This window comes from Myodes glareolus, chromosome 6 (assembly GCF_982192425.1).
Source record: "Myodes glareolus chromosome 6, mMyoGla1.1, whole genome shotgun sequence".
In the NCBI taxonomy this organism is placed as follows: domain Eukaryota; kingdom Metazoa; phylum Chordata; class Mammalia; order Rodentia; family Cricetidae; genus Myodes; species Myodes glareolus.
In genome coordinates, this window is record NC_142031.1 from 113,375,507 (window position 1) to 113,395,093 (window position 19,587).

The 19,587-nt window shown below is 52.7% G+C and overlaps 2 protein-coding genes and 1 long non-coding RNA gene across 5 annotated transcripts in view; 1 reads left to right on the top strand and 2 right to left on the bottom strand.

The window, feature by feature from the left end:
* On the bottom strand, positions 1–10,905 carry Asb10 (ankyrin repeat and SOCS box containing 10). 3 transcript variants are annotated; one of them, XM_048440253.3, is made up of 6 exons: positions 10,521–10,905; positions 9,480–9,747; positions 6,395–6,914; positions 1,807–1,920; positions 1,362–1,547; positions 1–1,219 (listed from the first exon to the last, which is right to left on the bottom strand). In XM_048440253.3, the coding sequence occupies exons 1-5, from the start codon at positions 10,789–10,791 to the stop codon at positions 1,362–1,364; spliced, it is 1,359 nt and encodes a 452-aa protein (XP_048296210.3). In that variant the 5' UTR covers positions 10,792–10,905; the 3' UTR covers positions 1–1,219. The 3 variants fall into 3 exon arrangements, with proteins under 3 accessions (XP_048296210.3, XP_085547266.2, XP_048296209.3); XM_085691140.2 differs by lacking the exon at positions 10,521–10,905 and adding an exon at positions 9,901–10,489 and having other exon boundaries at positions 1,362–1,502; XM_048440252.3 differs by lacking the exon at positions 10,521–10,905 and adding an exon at positions 9,901–10,488.
* LOC148121953 (uncharacterized) overlaps positions 10,580–19,587 on the top strand; it is an 18,603-nt gene continuing 9,595 nt past the window's right edge. Inside the window, exons 1-2 of the long non-coding RNA XR_015738195.1 lie at positions 10,580–10,719; positions 11,096–19,263. This is a non-coding gene — a long non-coding RNA (uncharacterized LOC148121953). The remainder of the gene's footprint in view (positions 10,720–11,095; positions 19,264–19,587) is intronic.
* Positions 12,252–19,587, bottom strand: part of Drc11l (dynein regulatory complex subunit 11 like) — a 12,235-nt gene continuing 4,899 nt past the window's right edge. Inside the window, exons 7-19 of the mRNA XM_087907518.1 lie at positions 19,234–19,318; positions 18,520–18,645; positions 18,339–18,414; positions 17,924–18,030; positions 17,216–17,299; positions 17,066–17,124; positions 15,989–16,071; positions 15,738–15,845; positions 15,008–15,207; positions 14,603–14,689; positions 14,207–14,384; positions 13,780–14,018; positions 12,252–13,355 (exon numbers count right to left, since the gene is read on the bottom strand). Of these exons, the coding sequence (XP_087763644.1) occupies positions 13,248–13,355; positions 13,780–14,018; positions 14,207–14,384; positions 14,603–14,689; positions 15,008–15,207; positions 15,738–15,845; positions 15,989–16,071; positions 17,066–17,124; positions 17,216–17,299; positions 17,924–18,030; positions 18,339–18,414; positions 18,520–18,645; positions 19,234–19,318 (1,540 nt within the window). The 3' untranslated portion in view covers positions 12,252–13,247. The remainder of the gene's footprint in view (positions 13,356–13,779; positions 14,019–14,206; positions 14,385–14,602; positions 14,690–15,007; positions 15,208–15,737; positions 15,846–15,988; positions 16,072–17,065; positions 17,125–17,215; positions 17,300–17,923; positions 18,031–18,338; positions 18,415–18,519; positions 18,646–19,233; positions 19,319–19,587) is intronic.

The window sequence follows — 19,587 nt, forward strand, 5'->3', positions numbered from 1 at the left end:
TCTAGGGGAGGAGATTTTTATTCCACAACAAGCTGATGACAGAGTTGAGAGAAGAGCCCAGCTCTAGTGACGGCTCCACATTCTATAGACCACAAAGCTGGATTTAAAGAATTGGATTAACGCCAGGCTGGTGGCACATGCCTTTCTTTACTCCCAGTACTCGGGAGGCAAAGGCAGGAGGATCTCTCTGAGTTCGAGGCCAACCTGGTCTATATAGTGAGTTCCAGGACAGACACCAAAGCTACAGAGAAACCCAGTCTCAAAAAACAAAACAAAACAAAACAAAACAAAACAAAAAAACAGAACAAAACAACAAAAAAAAACCAAAAAACAAAAAGTGGATTAAAGGTGCTGAAGAGATGACTCAGCAGTTAAGCGCACTTTCTAAGGAGCTAGGTTCAGTTCCCAGCACCCACATGGCAGCTCATGACCATCTGTGACTCTAGTTCTAGAGGATCTGACCTCCCCTTCCGGTCTCCAGGGGCACCAGACATGTACACTATGCACATACACACATTAAGGTAAAACACCTTTATGTAGAATAACAACTACAGAAGCAAAGGAAAAGGAGCCAGGACCAGACGTGCACTGGGTGATGCTCCCTGACCTACAGGGTTAGGCACTGGGTAAAAACGGTTGTTTTCCTAAGCAGGGTGCTCAGAGAGCCCACATATGTTGAGCCTTTTCTCCAGGGGCTCTCCCACCCCTTCCAGGCCCAGCCACCAACTTCCCTTTGCCCCTGCCTCCTCCCTGCCCAACCCAGGTCACCTACTCTGACAAGTTCTCACTCTCGTGTAGGGAGAAGGGCAGGTTGGCTCGGGACTTGCCTAGTGGGGCAACCCAGTCATCTCAAGGGAGGTGGAGACTTGTTGGAGACACTACCAAATCATACAACGTGTAGATTTTCTTTTAAAGACGAAGTCTCACTAAGTAGCATGATCTGGCCACTCTCCACCCTCCTGCCTCTACTTCCCAAGTGCTAAGACAACATCAGCACCGTTATTGCGGCTGCAGCCTGGAGATTTCCAATGCACATGCAGGTCTGCACAGGTGCTCTCTCTGCAGCAGTATCAGCTGGATGCTCATCTGTTTGCTTCTCTCAAGTGTGGACCGAGGCACCCATTCCCGACTTGAAGATGGACCTTGTGCTGGCAAGATGGCCTAGCTTGTGTCCTTGCAGGTGCTCTTTGGGGAGCTTTGTTCTCAGGGCAGCACACACCTGGAAGGGGAGGCAGGGCATCAAAGAACTCCAATGGCCCTGGAAGCAGCTGCTTCAGGCCAGAGCCATCCTCCAACTCTCTTGCCTCCTGCCCATTCCCTGTCCCCAAGCATGGTAGCTGTCCCCAGAAGCCAGGGCTCACCTAGTAAAGCACATCCTCAAACTCCAGCTGCAGGTAGCGGAGCAGGCTGGACGGCAGGGGAAGCTGTGGCAACGCGCGGGGCAGACTGCCCTTCAGGTGACAGAGGAGCGCACAACGGCTAAGATGCTGCAGGGACCTGGGCTGCCTCACCAAGGCAAAGAGGGAAGAGTAGAACCGATGGTGCTTCTGGAGACAGGAGGAGGGATTCAGTGAGGACAGCCTGGGACAACCGGCTCCCACTTCTTCTAGCAGGAACAGGATGGCGCCCACTGGGAGCATCTCAGAGAACCTCCTAAAAACTCTCAGAACTCACTCCAGAAGGAATGTTTTTCTAGGAGGTGAGTGGGCTGCTGAGCGATTTCTATGGGAGACTGACAAGGCTGCCCCTCGGGGAACGGCGTCTCTCAGGGCCTAAAGTCACGTGCTCAGAGTCCTGGACACTGACCTGCAGGATTTCAGGTGGTACCAAGCCCTTGGCCTCCTCGGGAAGCCTCACCACGCAGTAGGTGTTCATCAGGACCTCGATGGTCCGTGGGGACACGCACCAGCGCTCCAGCACCTGCAAGAGAAGGAGATTCACCAGGGAATCCCATCAGGCCACTTGTAGGGTCAGTTTGTCCCCCACATCTACTGAAGTTCTGATGGCTGATATTTGTATGACCTCATTTGAAAATGAGGTCCTATTACTTAATTCTATTTTTATTTTTACTTGCTTATTTAATTTTAAAGATTTTTTTAAAATTTAAATGCATGTATATGTTTTGCCTGTATGTACGCCTGTGGACCACATAATGTACTGTAGAGGCCAAAAGGGAGCATTAGAATTCCTGGGACTGGAACTAGAGAGAGTTGTGAGCGGTCATGTAGGTGCTGGGACTCAAACCCAGGTCTCTTTAAGATCAACAAGTGTTTTTTAGCTACTGAGCCATATTTCTAGGTCCCTTTTTTTATTTTTTTATATTTATTTATTATGTATGCAATATTCTGTCTGTGTGTATGCCTGCAGGCCAGAAGAGGGCACCAGACCCTGTTACAGATGGTTATGAGTCACCATGTGGTTGCTGGGATTTGAACTCAGGACCTTTGGTAGAGCAGGCAGTGCTCTTAACCTCTGAGCCATCTCTCCAGCCTCCTCCCTTTTTACTTATTTATTGAGATAGGGTCTCTCTATATAGCCATGACTCACCTCAAACTTGTTATGTAGACCAGGCTGACCTCAAAATCACAGAGATCAATCTGCCTTTGCCTCCCAAGTGCTGGGCTTGAAGATGTGTGCTGCCATGCATGGCAAAATTTTATTATCTATCTATCTATCTATCTATCTATCTATCTATCTATCTATCTATCCTTGTGTGCCTTATGTGTCTGTGTCCCTGTGTGTACGTTAGTTTGTGGGAGCCTGTAGAGGTCAGAGAAAGAGGTCATATCCCATGGAACTGGAGTTACAGGCTGTTGTAAGTCACCCAAGGTGGAGGAACTTTAATTCTTGAATGCTGGCATCACAAATTTGTGCCACCATGCTCAGCTTGGAAACAGGACTTTTGCAGATTCAATCAAGTCAGTGGCTGTTAGGGTGGCCTCTATGTAATATGGCAATTATTCTTATATGAAGAACAGGGCTTGGATATAGCTTAACAATTTGCCTAGCATTCATGAGTCCCTGATCCGATCCCCAGTACCACATAAACCAGGTGTGCGATGCCTGAAATCCCAGGAATCCAGAGATGAAAAGAGGAAGCTCAAAAGTTCAAGGTCATCCTTGGCTTTCTCACAAGTTCAGGGCCTGCCGGAAGAAATGTGGCCCTATGAGAATCTCAGAGCCGTATGGGCACAAGCCAAGAAATACCAGAAAATCACCAAAGCTAGAAAGAGGTGTACAGTGCACCTCCCTTGGAGCCTCCAGAAGAAACCAGTCTGGCCGGCACCTCGATTTCGAACTCCAGCCTTCAAAACTGGGAGGGGGAATTGTTGTGGGTGGGCGCAGCCCTGGAGTGGTACTTCATTGGAGAAATGCCAGGAAGACAGTGAGTGCGTGTCTAGTGGTCACATGGCTGGCGCCAGATTCTTCTCCTGTCACTTTGCAGCCATGGATCCTTAATCCTCAGTTCTACCGGATAGGGATTGTTGTTATTGTCCCCAATTTGTAAGTGAGGGAAACTGAGGAACAAAGACGTTATGAAGCTTAGCCAGATTGCAGTTCTACCAGGCATGCTTGGCACAGTGGCCTTTGGCTCCCAACTATGACACCACTCTGCCCTTCCATTTGCCTCTCCTGGACTCTGTCCTGGATTTTTCTGCTGCCTAAAATGTAGCCCTTGACCTGGCTGTGGGCTCCCAAGCAGATAAGAACATCAGAGCTAGTGCTGGGGATATAGCTCAAGTGCTAAAAGGCTCACCCTGCGTACAGAGTCTTTGACTCAATGGTAAGTACCATATAAACTTGGCGAAGGGTGCAGGCCAGTCATCCTGGTACTGGGGAGGTGGAGGCAGAAGGATCAGAAGCTCAAGATCATCTTTGGCTACATAGAGTTGAAGCAACTGGGCTACATGAGACCCTTCTCATAAACACATAAACCTTCACTGGAGAGACACCTCCAGGGTTAAGAGCACTTGCTGTTCTTGAAGAGGACCCAGCATCTACATGGCAGCTCACAACCATTGTAACTACTGTCCCAAGGAATCCAGCACCCTCTCCTGCCTTCTGTGAACACCAGGCATTTATGTGATGCACAGGCAAAGATGTAGGCAAAATACTCAAACACATAAAAATGTTTTAAGTTTAAAAAAAATCAGATATGGTATCACATGCTTTTAATCCCAGCACTCAGAGGTAGTGAAGTTGCTAAGTGCTGTCTCCCTGGAGAATATTTCCATACATAACCTCACCTAACCCATCACAGGCACCACTGCACACACCAGGAACCTGGATACCCCTGCTTCCCAGAAGGGCACCAGTGAATTGAGGAGGCAGGTGGAAGGGCCTTGTTCGGGCACAGGGGCTCCTGGAGCCAGCATTTTATGGGTCCAGTGCCTCCATTTCCAGCTGCCTCTGGGCAGTGCTTACTGAAGCCGGCTCAACCTCGCCTGCCTGGTACTTTTTATAGTACATCTCGGCTGGAAGGGCCTGCTCTGTTCCCTCCCTCTCTCCAAAGAACCCGTGCCAAGTCCCACCTCCAGGAAGCCCAGGTGGTCCTCCAGCCTCACTGAGGCTACGCCAGCTAGCCTTGCCCTCTCCCTTGCCTCATGACTCTATGCATTAGTGTGACTCCTGGCAGCTTAGCAAGAGCTTTCTCACACATCCACCTCATCCTAGAACATCAGCCAAGGCATCCTCAGCACCATGCGTAGGTCACACCCTCTGCTAGGGTTACACCTGTGAACCATAGTCCCCACTAACTCTAGGATGTAGAGAACCCCCACCCACTTTATTTTTTTTTAAGATGAGGAAACAGGTACAGGAGGATGAAGTGACTTGCACACACAGTGTGCCCTGCATCGGAGCTAGGTTTGCAGGCCGTTGTGGCGGCTGAGCAACCCAGTGTGCACTGCCTGGTAGGCATTGCCCTTCTGAGCTCCTACCCCTTCCCATCTCCTTCACAGAGGCTATGTGCCTTAGTAGGAGCTTGGGAGCAAAAGGCTCTCAGCGATTCCCTTCCAGCCTCACAAACAGGCGTCAAAGTCAGAGTCGCATTCAGGTCTTCAGCATCAAGCTCCATGCAACAGTCCTCCGGAGAACGGCGGAGGCTGGCGTGTCACACAGACAGGCTCAGAGTCACCCTCGCTGGGAGGGTTGGGACTATAGTCAAGGCTATAGGGGCTGCAGGTTGTGAGAAAGGGACAAATGGTGTCCTTTACTCTCCCAGTCACCCTTCTCTCTGGGACAGCGAAGGGCCGGAGCAGGCTGGTGGGGGGCAGGTGCAGGGGCAGAGGTGGAGGTCTTGGAATGTCTGTCTGCTGCTGTACCAGGTCCTCTTCCTGCCCCCGCCTGGCGGGGAAATCATTAGCTGTCAGAACCGCAGTCAGATTACAGGGAATTGCTCGTCTCCTAATTATCTGGTGTTAATAGGAGATTAATTAGTGTTAATTGTTGATTTTCTTGTATTTTCCCAAAGGGGAGACCAATCTGCCGAACTCTCGGGCTGTTTAATTATTTGGTCTTGCTTAGGAATCCAGACAGATGCTGCTAGGTCTGTGAGCAAAGGGGAGAGGCAGGGACAACAGGGACGGCTCAGGGAGGCGGGCTGGGCTAGCGGGAACCTGCCCATAACCGTCACCCTCCCAGAAAGCCAATTTAGATTTGATATATCCCCTTTGAGAATAACTGTCCCCACTCCAGGCCTAGTAACCTCCATGTTGCAATGTAGCTCAACGAAGCATGGGACCAAGCCCCTTCCCAGGACACCCTAACCCAGCATCTCAAGTAGACCCCTTCAGAGATGCTGATAGAAGGCAGAACTGGAAGATGATAGTGAAAAGCATCTCCAGAGGGTGGTGACAGATAGTTGGAAGGGGCGGGGATTGTCCTAAACTTTCAGACAGCAGGGATGTGTTCCTTTGCGAGTGCTCAGAACCTCTGAGCCTTGGGGAGCAGCAGATTCAAGCTCTGTCCTCTGGGAGGCTCGCCCAGGTCTGGGGCACATCCTGCTCAGCTAATCCTGCTGCTACATCAGGTCTCTTCAGACTCTATCTTCCCCAGCTCAGGGACTGAAGAAGGCCCCTCAGTCCTCGCTGCTTCCTTCATTGGTCCTGACTCTTCTGTCCATTGCACTCAGTCCACCTTCCTCAGGTGCATGAACACACATGAACACATACCTGTTACACACACACACACACACACACACACACACACACACAAAGACATACTTGCTGTTGCTGCGTGCCCTTCCTTATCCTTAGGTCTTACTTTCTTGTTGAATGAAAGAACTATCTGCTCAAACGCTCCAAGTTGCTTTTGAGAAGCAAGCACAGATCTGGCTCTCTTAGTCCCCACACCATAGTGACCTTTTCCCTGCCTTCAGCCATGCCCCCAGTACCTTGGGCAGTGCCCCTGGCCAGACTCGGACAGCACCATGGTTGAGTAGGGCTCGCACCATGCGCTCAGGGCTGTGGGCCAGGGCTGCATCTGGACCTTGCAGAGCACAGTGTAAAGGTGTATGTCCCCCATAGTCCATGGCATTAGCGCTGACGCCACAGGACAGCAGCAGCTCCACGACGGCCGAGTGGCCACGGCGGCAAGCCAGGTGCAGGGGCCGCTGCCTGTCCTGGTCGGCAGCGTCAGCATCTGCCCCAACTGAGAGCAGCAAGCTGCACAGTTGGAAACAGCGGTGGGTGGTGGCCTCAGCATCTGAGGGGGACTGACAGCGGGCATCACAGGCAGCCAGCAGTGGGGTCCAACCTTCAGCATTGCGGGCATCAGGGCAAGCACCCCATCTCAGAAGCAAGTCTGCCAGTTCCACATGGCCAAGCCGGGCAGCTATATGCAGAGGAGTCTCTTCTTCATCCTCAGACCGACCATCCACGTGTGCGCCAAACTTCAGGAGCAGCTCCACACACCTATGCGGGGAGAGAGAGTCGGTGAGGAAAGTGGGCGGGCGGCAATGCTGCAGTTCTGCCGGTCTTAGCACAGCAAACACACCTGGGAACCTCATGGCACTACACCCTCCTTCCACCCGACTTTCCCAGAAACAGGAGGCGGAAGCAACAGTGAATCTTCTGTGCTTGCTTTCCAGCTCCTGAACTCAGATGATCTCTGGTCTCTGCCCCCAGGGTTCTGAGATTACAGGCACCAGGCGTCGCAGCCCACGGTGACACCTTCCTGGGTTTTGTCTGAAAAGATTTATTTTTACTATTTTAAAAATGGTGTGTGTGTGTATGTATGCACGCACCCAAAAGCATTAGATCCATGGAAGCTGGAGCTATTGGCAGTTGTGAGCTAGTTGGTATGGTTATTGGGAATCGAACTTGGATCTCTGCAAAAGCAGTACATGCTCTTAACTGGTGAGTCATTTCTTTAGCCCCAGCAAAGTAGCCTTAAAATCAAACCGTTAGGGTCTGGAGTGATGGCTCAGCAATCAGGAGCACAGGCTGCCCCTCCGGAGGAACCCAGGTTCAATTCCTAGCAACCATATTATGGCTTACAACCATCCACACTCCAGTTCTAGGAAATCCTACAGCCTTCTTCTGACCTCCTTAGGCACCAGACACATACATGGTACACATACATATATGTAGGCAAAACATACACATAAAGTAACCTTTAAGAACAAAACAAACCCTGAGTTCTTTCTACAGGAATCATTCCCTATATCCTCATGAGAATACAAGTCATGCCAGGCGGTGGTGGTACACGCCGTTAATCCCAGAGCCCGGGAGGCAGAGGCAGTCAGATCTTTCTGAGTTTGAGGCCAGCCTAGGCCAGTCTGGTCTATAGAGTGAGTTCTGTGCAGCCAAGGCTACACAGAGAAACCCTGTCATGAAAAAAGAGAAAGAAACAAAGAAAGAAAGAAAGAAAGAAAGAAAGGAAGGAAGGAAGGAAGGAAGGAAGGAAGGAAGGAAGGAAGAAAGAAAGAAAGAAAGAAAGAAAGAAGTCACAAGCTGCCATGTGGTTGGAACATGTTCCTCTGATGGCCCGGCCCAGTTCCTGGTACTCTATTATTCTCAGATCCCAGAGGACACTGAGGCTGCAAGGCCTGGGGATCTTGCCCAGGCTTCCACACTAGTAAGAGACGCACCTGACGCTGCTGAGGCTCAGTAATTAAGAGCACTGACTGCCTGTCCATAGGACCCTTGTTTGGTTCCCTGAGCCCCTCTAGTTCCACCATGCCTGGCTTGGACATTTTTATATTATATATATATTTTACTGCAATTGCCTATTTAATTTTTTGTTAGGGCTTCTAGGAAATTTTAAATTATATCCATGGTTCCCTTGTTCTCTCAGTCTCTCTCTCTCTCTCTCTCTCTCTCTCTCTTTCTTTTTCTTTTTTTTTTTTTTTTCGAGACAGGGTCTGACCTGGAACTTGCTGTGTAGCCAACACCTCCTAAAAACCACTGTGCATCCCAGGATGACCTTGAACTCCAGATCCTCTGCCTGGGTCTCGAACTCACAGAGATCTGCCTGTCTCTGCCTCCTGAGTGCTGGGATTAAAGGTGTGCGCCACCACCGCCCGGCTCATTTTTGATTTCTATTGGGCCATGCTGGTATAGACCATTTCTTCAGCTGTGTGACTAACCCGTTAAATCCTCTGGGGGTGAGCAAGCTTAACGAGGCGACAAGGTTCATAGGTGGGGACTCAACGGATGACTGTCCTTTCTACAAGGCATGAGTCATGCAGGGAGGGCCTGAGTGTCTGGGGCTTCCCAGGCCCCTTCTGTTCAGATCCCACAGTAAGTGGGGCCTCATCCTCTCAGGGTCCTGAATCCTAGGTCACAATTGTTTAGGCCAATGCAAAGGAATATTTCCCTACAGAAGACGAACCACACAGATGTGCCAATCATTGTCTTATGAGCTCAAATTCGTTCTTCTGTTGTGCTTGGGATGGGACCCTGGGCTCTGGGAAGCCTGGGCAAGTCCTCCACCACTGAGCCACATCCCCAGCCCTTGAACCTAGTCCTTTTCCCCCTCAGTGTGAAGCCAAGGGTGGCCTTGAACTCCTAATCCTCCTGTCTCCACCTCTCAAAATGCTGATATTACAAGCACGCACCACCAGGCCTGGTTCTCAAGCTGCTCTCGAGCCCGTGGATGTGAGTTTGCCCTGCTGATATGGGAATCCAGCCTGCCATTCTACCCACTGGAACTAACTCAGTCCTTCGTAGTCTGTTTGACTACAGGACAGCAGGTTCCCTGAGCGCAGGACTGTGCTTAACACAACGCCCGGAGCAGCGGAGCAGCGGATGCACACAGAAAACATTCAAGTTTTCAAAGCAATACTATCTTCTCCATTACAAAGCTGGTCTGAGCCCTCAGGGAAGGTCATGAGGCTGGGCCCCTGCTCCAGCTCTCCACTCTCCTCCAGAGGAGCAGAAAAACTGTCCAGTGGATGTCTTGGGAGTGACTGCGTACTGACCACACCAGCCGGTCCTGCCCCCTTGAAAGTGGGTCCAGAATGAGAAGTCACTCACTCAAGGATCCCAGGGCCCTGGCAGAGATGCAGAGGACGCTTCCCATCCTGGTCGGGGATGTTGGGGTCCGCTCCAGCCACCAACAGCACGTGGACACAGGCCGTGTGACCTGCAGTACAGGCTTCATGCAGAGCGGTGCGGCCTCCAGGGGCCCTGTCTGGCTTGGCTCGACGCTTCAGCAGCAACTGGAGAACTTCAGTGTGGCCGCGACTGGCTGCCACATGCAATGGAGTGGTCAGCTCCTCTTCATACGTCAGAGACCAGAGTCCTAGGGAGAGAGGGACAGAGGCCTCAGATCCCGGGGCATGGTAAAGAGTTGTCAGGCACAGGGATGCAGCTGACAGAGGTGGGATGAACCTGGAGCTCGCTCCGTCTGAAGCCTCCCCTCTCCCACTCAGACCCATCCATGCCTGGCCCATACTCAGAGCACGGATGTTGAAGCGGAAATCTCTCCATCGCTCTGGGTCACTGGTATCAAAGATGGAGTCTGGAGCCAGGCCAATGCTGGAGTCCGCGAGGATTTGAGAGACAGAGCCTACATCCCCAGCCAGTACTGCCTGCCAGAAGGCAAGGACAGGTCCTGAAGCCGTGCGGGTGATGATAGGTCCCAGGCCAGGTTCAAGGTGCTCTCTGTTAGGCTTCTCCACCAGCCTGGCACAGAGGGAGTGTCTGTCACCCCGAGGCTCTCCCTGGCCCCTGCACTCCTCTGGAGACCAGCTCATGAGCATACGGGAAAGGAAAAGGATCAGAGGGGAAGAGAAGGGGACTATATAGAGAGAGGATGGAAAGAGGGAAAAGATAGAGGGAGAAGAGGCCCCGTGTCCCTTGCTGGAGCCTGACCTGGCCGCAATGTCCAGCAGGAGCTATTCTGGGCTCCACATGACTTCTATCTTGAGCCAAGGTCTGGATTGTCGGGAAAGTTTGGTGTGGGGGGAACAGCAGCTAGGGACTTCAACTTGCCCTCAGTCCTTGAGACCTCTGTTCCTGCAGCAGTCAGCCCCGTTCCCATCTCAGACCTCCCAGCCCCCAGCTGCTCCTCACCCCTCTGGTGGCTGCTCCAGCGAGGCTCAGCTGTTCGGCTCTCCAGCAGCAGATCAGCTGTGCTGTGTGGGGGGAACAGATCCTGCAGCCTCGCCAGGTCCCCAGTGTACAGTGCGTTCTGCAGAGCCATGTCACGGCACAGCAGTGGTGATGACCGAGGAGTCCTCCAGGCTGAATAGGATTGCCCTCTCCAGATCCGGTAGGTAGGGGCAGAGGGGAGGCACCCCAGATGGTGTCTTGTGTGGGGAGGGGAGCTCCTTCCCCCAGGCATGGCTGGTTTCTAGAAGAGGGAGCCAAAGAAGCAAGACGTGAGCCACACTGAAGTTGAACTGGGCAGGCAATGCTGGGCCCCAGCCAGGAGGAGCTCAGTATGGGAGGTGCAAGGCAGTTGCCAGGCCAGCTGTAAATAGCAGCAGGCTCTGAGTACCCAGTGGAATGCTCCTGCCGGGGAGAGGGGAAAGGGAAGCAGGACACAGTGGTGGGAAAGCAAGCAGGAGCTTCACTCCTATGGCTGGACAACATCAAGGCTGATGCTCTGTCCAAGCCATTGCCTCACAGACAGAACAACATTCCAGGGAAGGAGACGGTGTGCCTAGGGGCCACAGGTACCTTGCCCCAGAGCCAGGACTGGACCCGTGATCCTGAGCTCCTTCCTTCCTGACACTTGCTCCATCAACAAGTCAGCTCCAGACGCCTAGTCTGTGACCTCAAGGGAGGCCACTGACTCCTGTTCCTCGAAGACAAGCTTCTGCTCTTAAGCTCAAAGAAAGTTGGTAACTGAGGTGAGCATCGGACAGATTGTGTGAGGCACTCTCAGGGGTTCTCTACAAGACAGACTCCTGCTAGCTGGGCGGTGGTGGCATACACCTTTAATCCCAGCATTCAGGAGGTAGAGTCAGGTGGATCTCTGTGAGTTTGAGGCCAGCCTGGTCAACAAGAGCTAGTTGCAGGACAAGCTCCAAAGTTACAGAGAAATCCTGTCTTGAAAAACCAAAACAGGGCCTCACTCAGTCCCCAGGCAGCAACAGAATCACTTGCCCAGCCCAACTATTGGCCCGCTCAGACCCGATACTTCTCCTAGGTGCTGATCCCCATTCTCACCCTAGGAAACAACTCCCTGCCCATCTTAAGTTCTGGCCTCCCATCCATTCTTGGGGCCAGCCCCCCAGACACATTCCAGGCACCAGTTTACCCTGCCCATCTCAGGTGCCAACTTCACTCCCTGGATGACTCCCAGCATCTTCTACCTGGTGTCTCTACCCCTTCAGAACTGTACGGAAGTCTTAGCTGGGAGTGATCTAGAAGGCTTCTCTGGCCATTCAGCCCAGAAGATAGAGACTGCTTTGATTGAGGAAGGTGGGGATAAAAAGCAAAAGAATAGAGAAAGAAAAAAAGCCAAGTGAAGCTCTTGGGTTTGGTTTGTTGAGTCTGCCTGCCGTGGGCTCTGGGATCTCCCCTGGTCTGGCTCACACTGACTGGGCACCATGGGCACCGACTGACTTTCCTCATGCCCTCTGTACAGGGTTTGTAGGTCTGTCTTCTGAGAAGGCACTGTGTCTTCTTTAGCCCTTGCTGACCCAGTAGTCCTGACCTCTGAGTTTCCCATCCACTAGGAGAGGTTTTGCAGAAAAGAGGTTGTAATTGTTGCTGTTCTCCTTGCTTTAACAAGGCGAAACAAAAACCACCACCACCACCAAAACTCCACATGACAACACCAAAAATCGAACAGACTTGACAAAAGCAACCGAAAGAAGGCTTTATTCCAGCTCACAGGTCAAGGGAACATGGCTTGTCATGTCGGGCAGACAAGCTGCAGGAATGTGAGGTGGCTGGTCCCATTGCTTCCACAATCAGGAAGCACAGAGCGAAGAATACCAGTGCCTGCCTTACCTTTGCTTTTGCATTTGATTCAGTACTGCGGCCCATGAAATGGCTCTACCCACATTTAGGGTGGGTCTTCCCACCCCAGTCAACCCAGTCTACAAACCACAGACTCTGTGGTCCACCCTAGCCCCTCCAGCCCCACCACCACTCTCACCCAAGCATCCTCACCTCCTTCACTCCCTCCTCACCCTGGAGACACTTTGCCTAGCATAACTGAGTTCCAGGTTGGGAAGAACCTTAGAGGATGTCCTGTTCAACCTCTCCTCACTTTTTTCTTTTTCTTTTTTAAGGTTTATTTACTTATTATGCATACAGTGTTCTGTCTGCATGTGTGTCTGCACTCCAGAAGTGGGCACCAGATCTTGCTGGGAATTTAACTCAGAACCTCTGGAAGAGAAACCAGTGCTCTTAACCACTGAGCCATCTCTCCAGCCTTCTCCTCACTTTATAAAGAAGGAAACTGAGGCTCAGACAGGTTACAAGGGAGTGGGATAACTCCCTTCTAGACTTGGGTGTTTCTCCCTTTGAATCTTCTCCCCTCTGTCCTTCCTTTCCTGTGTCTCCCCACACCCCTTGGGGAGCCTTGAGCAAGTGAAGTGGAGAAACAGCACAGGGAAATGACAAGATAAAGTCACAGGAGTGGTAGGAGGGGTGCTGGCAGCCAGAGCAGAGGCTAGATGAGCCAGGACAGAGAAGTAGGTAAAGGGGGCGGGGCCCAGAGAGATGATAAAGAAAAGAAGAAAGCCCTCAGGAGCCACCTGGGCCTTTATGTGTCTGTCCCTCCCCTTGACCCTGGAGGCACTACTCATTCGCCGCTGGGGCACACCCCACAGGCGGCTGCCATCACTTCTTCTTCTTCTTCTCCTTCGCCAGTCTGGTCTCCTCAGCCTCCTGTTGGTCCTTGCTAAATTTTATATTCTTTCTTCCCAGTGGAGTCTTGAAATACCAGTCCTGGGATGGCAGAGAAGCAAGGGTTCAGTCTGCTGGATGCAAACCCTCTTTTCCCCTGCAATTTTCTCCCATCATCCTTCCAGGTGTTGGGGAGCAGTGGGTGTTCCATCATAGCAGGGGCTTCTCCCAGTTTCCAGTAAGTACTCCAGGCCATAGTGCCAACCGTTCTTGAGAGGCGCATGCCCTCTTCCCTCCACCCCTACAGGCCTCTGTGACACCTCCAGAGATGGCCATCAACCGCAGCAGCCAGTGCCACCGGCCCAGATGGCACTCTCTCGCTTCCTTGCTCAGACTCCTACATCTTGGCCCCTCCCTGGTGTTACTAGTCCCCTTCCCAGCAGAAGCCCAAATTCATTTGCCCTGACCACCTCCTGGCAACAGGGAAACAATGCTGAGCCCACCAACCCTGGCCTGGCAGCTTCACCTTTAGGGATTCCTCCTCTTCCCTGTAAATTGGATCCAGCCTTGCCAGGTGCCCCACAAACTCGGAGGCAACCAGTGGCCTCTTGGACAGCTGAAGGAGTCGCCGCTCAGTCAGCACTGACTGGATGACTTGGAGAATGTGACCAGTGGTGTAGCCGTCAGACACCCTTGCCAGGGCACTGATGTCCAGACTCTGGGCCGCCTGTGGTCCCCGTTTCTCTATCATGCGCTTCCAGAGCACTGCAGGCAGAGGAGAGAATGGGGCAGAAGGGTCAGAGAGCCACAGAAAAGCCAGGCCCACAGCCTCTGGCTGTGTCTAAGCAGCCCCAAGCCCCTGGAGAGCTGAAGCTCAGAGCAGCAGTGGGGGCTGGGGAGAGGGCAAGGGACTCAGAAGGGTTGGGGTCTCTGGGTTCCATTCCTGGCCTCACCATAACGGGAAGCATAATCCGGCCGAGGTATGAAGAGAATGCGCTCGTAGAAGCGGCACAGGCCCTTCATCTCAGCCAGCTGTGGACGGTCAGTTGTTCCTATCAGCATCACACGGTCACCGGGGCTCAGCAGTCTAGCGGCCTTCATGAGGTCTTTCTTTATTCTCTTTGGGTCCATCTGGTCCAAAGAGGGAAGGTTATAGGGTCCATGGCCTAGGCTGTCCCTAGGCTGACACTAGGTTCTGAGTGTCCCGGACCTTTTAAAGTAGGCATGGCTGGCAAGAACAGAGAATGCGAACAAGATGCCAGTTTAGTTTCCAATGACTTGAACAGGACTTCCAGCCTTGCCTCGGGTTCTGGTTGTTCAACACAGCCCTTTCTGCCCATATTGCTCACCGGCCTTTCTTCCTTGGGGACCTTCTTATAGAAGGTTTTCTCAGTATTTCCAATCCAGATGACAGAGGGCTGGAGGACCCGGGCCACCTGGATAGGGTGGAGCATAGAAGCCAGATGTCAGATGTCCCTGGGCAAGGGTCATATCCCTACCTGGGTCAAACCCCATCAGATGACTTTGTAGTTCCTAGCTTCTATTCGCTCCCCTCTGCCTCTCCGCCTTCCACATTCCCCATCACAGGAGCTTCAGGGGAACCCAGGCTCCCACAAGAGTTGGAAGAAAGACATCTGTTCAGGTCCCTGTATCTCAGTACAATATGGGTCACCCCTAAAGTGTTCAGAAAACCCACCCTGCCGCTGTCTCCATCCTGAGAAATCCACCCTTGCTCCAAGCTAAAGGCTGCCGACCTTAAAGACAATGTGCACCAGCAGTTGGGCTCCATTCTTTCCAGGGTATTTGCCCATCACGTTGTCGGGTGACAGGTCAAACAGGTTGGCGCCGGTTTCTGTGCATACCGCATGGACCAACATCTTCTTCCCCATGCCGGAAGGTCCCACCAGGAGGACGGAGCGGACATGGGGAGCCATGGAATGTATGTCATGAGAGCCTGGGAGGAAGTAGACAGGGCTGGGGCAGGCCATGGACCAAAACTGAACAGTAGGCTGTAGAAGACCCTTGAAGGTTCTGCCAAGGCCCGGGGTTGAGAGGGTGAGATGCAGATCTCCCCCAATACCTGAGCAGCTTCCCCAAGGCTGCAGCAGCAACCCCCGTGGTAGGAAACTGTGCAAGGCCAGGAGGGAACTCTGCTGCTTTCTGTACCATGCATTTCCAACCCTGGACTACGGTGGGTGGTGTGGAAAGGCACACGACACACTGGTCTGTAAAGCTCCTGGTCTCTGGCATTAAATGAGCTTTCAGGGACACCCTTCTGAAAAATGAGACTGACGACAGGCTGTCACTTGGGATTGAGCAAGTCATGGACTCACTTGATCTTTGGGGTGGCCCAATCTGAGTATGACCGCAGAAGGCTCTGTGAAAGTCAGGGTCGTTCGTTATACCCACTAAGGTTAGGGAGAAACAGCCATGCCCACCCTGGTCCTACCGAGCCCTAGCTTTTCACTCCCCTGGGGTTCTCACCCAGCCGTAGAACCCCATACAGGGCCATGTTCTGTCGTATATCAAACAGGGAAGGCATGGGCATCTTGTTTGCCAAAGTCAGCGTGGACCCAAGATAGAGGCAATCACCTGCGGTGGACAGGGAGAAGCCACCTGTGAATGGCACTCCTGTGGGGGTCTGAAGGAGAGATCTGCTGAAGGAGAGGCCTCAGGAGGTGGGGGGAAGGGTCAGGAGGCCTCCCCTAGGTGCAGAGGCGTGGGAGGGGTCTCACCGATGTAGTCACTCAGTGTCACCAGCATGCATTTCTTTATAAGGCCGATGACGACAAGTTCTTCGAACAACGAGTCCACAGTCCTGGAGGACAGACATTAGTGGGAGAGGATGAGGGAAAAGGGAGGTGGAGATGGGGGATGCTGTAGGCACAAGAGGAGAGGACAAGGGGTCCCCTGCTAACATTCTGTGATCAGAATGTCATCAGAGCTTCTGGGCAGCCAGAATCAGAAGATGAGGTCCCTGGCCACAGTGTCAGGGGACAGGTACTCCACAAGTGGGTGCCCTGTGGAAGGTGGCAGGAATCAATGCATCCTGTGACAAATGCCCACCAGCCTTTCATGGCCACCATCTGAAATCTGGGTTCAGCACAGCCTTCTTTGCCTTCTTCCTTGTGAGTTGTGGTCCCCAGGCAGCAGGCATTGGCAAGAAGGCGGCTTTTGGCAGGTCCCCCAGTGTTGCCAGGGTGGTTAATCCAGGCACAGATGGAAAGGATAGAGCCAATCAAAGGCTGGAGTGATAACATGTATGACGATTATAAACCCCACGCGTGTTGCTCTGCTTTGTCAGTGTGTGTGTGTGTGTGTGTGTGTGCCATGCTGCCTTTCCTGGATTGCTCACTTTCTGCCTTTACTCTTTGAGGCAGAGTCTTTCACCGCACAGAAAGCTTGCCAGTTTCGGTTGACTAGTTAGACAGTGAGCTTCAGGAATCCACTTGTCTTCCCACCCACACACCTCATCCCGATGCAGAAGCGGGCAACCACCACATCCAACTTTTTGTTGCTGTATGTTGTGTTTTTCAAGACAAAGTTTCTCTGCAGAGCCCTGGCTGTCCTGGAACTCACTCTGTAGACCAGGCTGGCCTCAAACCCATAGAGATACACCTGCCTCTGCTTCCTGAGTGCTGGAATTAAAGGTGTGCGCCGCCACCGACGAGAGGTGTTTTCATTTTTAAAGGCACTTGGTAGACAAGATTAGGGGTTCGGTGAGGTGAAGTAACTTCCCTAATGCCACACAGCAACAGAACCAAGCCCAGAAATCAGGGTCCCCCACAGACATGTGCAACAGGATTCCTTACCTGTCCGGGGTCAGATCTTTCTCCTTCCTCTTCTTCCCACTCTTCTTCCCAGCTTTTTTCTGGTGGACAGTAAGTTTACAGGTAATCGCTTTCTGTTCACCGCTCACCCTCCAGGTACCCTCTCCTCCTCAGCCCTCCACCCTCATCTACCTTTGGAAACTTCAGGGGTCTGCCCTCCTCCTTGTCCACGGCCAGACGCAAATTCTTCAGTTCCTGTCGCATCAATTCATCCACCTGGGGACATGACAGGGTGTGTGGTGGGCAGGATAAGTGAGAAGTGGGGGGGGGGTGCACCAAGGCCTCCCCATTAGAGAGCTGGCAGGTCCCCTTCCCTCCATTGCTCCTGTCTGCATCAGATCTGAATCCACATTTTGTTCTCAGTGACACGGGATGGAGTCCACAAGCTAGAGCTGGAGCCAGAAATCCATCCTTTAAAATCGCGGGAATCTAAGCAGTTGCAGGCTTGATGTGGGCTGCTGGGAGTGAGGACCCTACTAAGGTTGGGACTTCCAGCAGATAGCCCTGGCGGTACAGTCAGGAGGTTTGCAGGGCATGGGGCGGGGCATGCTCAGCACCATGCCCAATCTGGTCATGGCTCTGGGCTCCTCCTCCTGCCCTCACACATCTTTATTGGTCCCTGAGGGGCAAGGGGACACTGGGGAAGTTGGTGGCAGTGTGGGTGATGGGACAGCAGGTAGAGCCTGGCCTGGGTACAGAGAACAGAGGTTCACAGAAGACTGGCTGGATGCCCAGGGTGGGACCTGGAGGGCACAAGTCGGGAGGGGTCTGGAGTGGCTCGGCTTTCCAGAGGTGGACAGAAGGTAGTAGCTTGAGGGGAGCCTCAGGTTGTGTGCACACCTGTGCCCGGATCTCCAGCTCCACTTCCTTCCTTTTCTCTTCCCGGAGTGTCTCAGAGTCGAAGTTCTGGCTGGGGTGTTTGCTGTCACTGCGGCACTTCCACACACCTAACCACATTTGTAAAGAAAAAGGAGAGAGAGAGAGAGAGATTGAGAGACAGAGAGAGAGAGAGAGAGAGAAACAGAGACAGAGAGACAGAGAGAGAAGCATAGCTAGCCTCCTGTTCTTGTTGGCTGCCCTAGGCTTAACTGCTTGACTCCAGAATTCAGAAGAAAACCCAAGTAGCCATCACACACTTCTACCTCTTCACCTGCCAGTGTCATCCCTAGGGCAGATTCCTACTTTCTCCATGACCTGGGGCTCTGAGACACTCCATCCCCAGGCTTAACACACCCCCAGCCGTCTCCCTTCTTACTTGTGAATTCCTCATGGCCAGCATTAATTACAGGGATGACTTTGGATGGCAACACTTTGAATGTCACTTCCGGTTCCTAGAATGGAAACACGAAACCGACCTTGCCTCGTGACCTGTGCCTTCCTGTTGTCTCAGGCTCTCCCTCCCTGCCCACTGGCTCCTCTGCAGGGAGCTAGCTAACCTTCCGGGCCTTTTCGTCCTTGGTTTTCTTTTTCTTCTTCTCTTTCGTTTCCCTCTCTTTCTCCCTATTTTTCTCCTGCTCCTTCTTTTTGTTCTCCTGGACCTGCGTCTCCAGTTCTTGTCTCACCTGGATCGAACAACAAGCAGCATTCTGGAGACTGAAGGGATTTCACGAAAGTGGTAGTGCCCAGAAGGGCGGTGGTGGCGCACGCCTTTAATCCCAGCACTCAGGAGGCCGAGGCAAGTGGATCTCTGTGAGTTCAAGGCCAGCCTGGTTTACACAGTGAGACCCTGTCTTGAAACAAAACAAAACAAAACAAAACAGGAAGAACCCAAAGCCTGGCGCAGGCGGACTTGGATTCTTACAGCCTGGGGAAACTGTCAAGGTAGAGATACTTGAGGGTGGGGAGTTAAACAAGAAAAGGATGCTGAGAAGAACTGCTCTCATCGCTCTCATCAGAGCTGTGGCCCTCTCCAGGGCCGTGTGAGTCTGCAGCCTCAGTAGTCCCACCAGACCACTCCCTCCCTCCTCAGGGCCATGGCTGCCTTCGGCCCCATGCAGTCTCTTTGCCACTCATCTCCCCCCCCCCCCCCAACTCCCACCACAGCTATCTCTGTTTAGGCTGACCCTCCCCTCCGCTGACACATCCTCAGCTCACATTCACGGTCGGTCGTCTGCAGTCCCAGATGGTGCCTGTCCCCATCTCAGGAGTACCTGCTCTGGAGTCTTGTCTGCAAAGATCAGGTAGGATCCACCCGAAGCCTCGTCTGGATAGTCCGGGAACCGACCAGTCAGGGCACTGAGTGGATACAGTGTAGTTAGATGGGTGGTGGCTGGAGGGATGGGTGGGTGGAAGGATGGGTGGATAGGTACCCAGAGGGAGTGGGTGGATAGACAGAGGGAAGGATAAATGGACGGGAGGGCAAAGAGACTGGGCATGGTAGAAAGAATAGGCAGTTTAGCACGGAAAGACGGCCATAGGGCCGTCACAGTACTCCCCCTATTTTGTCCTGGCACCTTCTCTTCTCTCGGGGAAATGGGAAGTCGGGTGTGGACATGTCCTTAGAG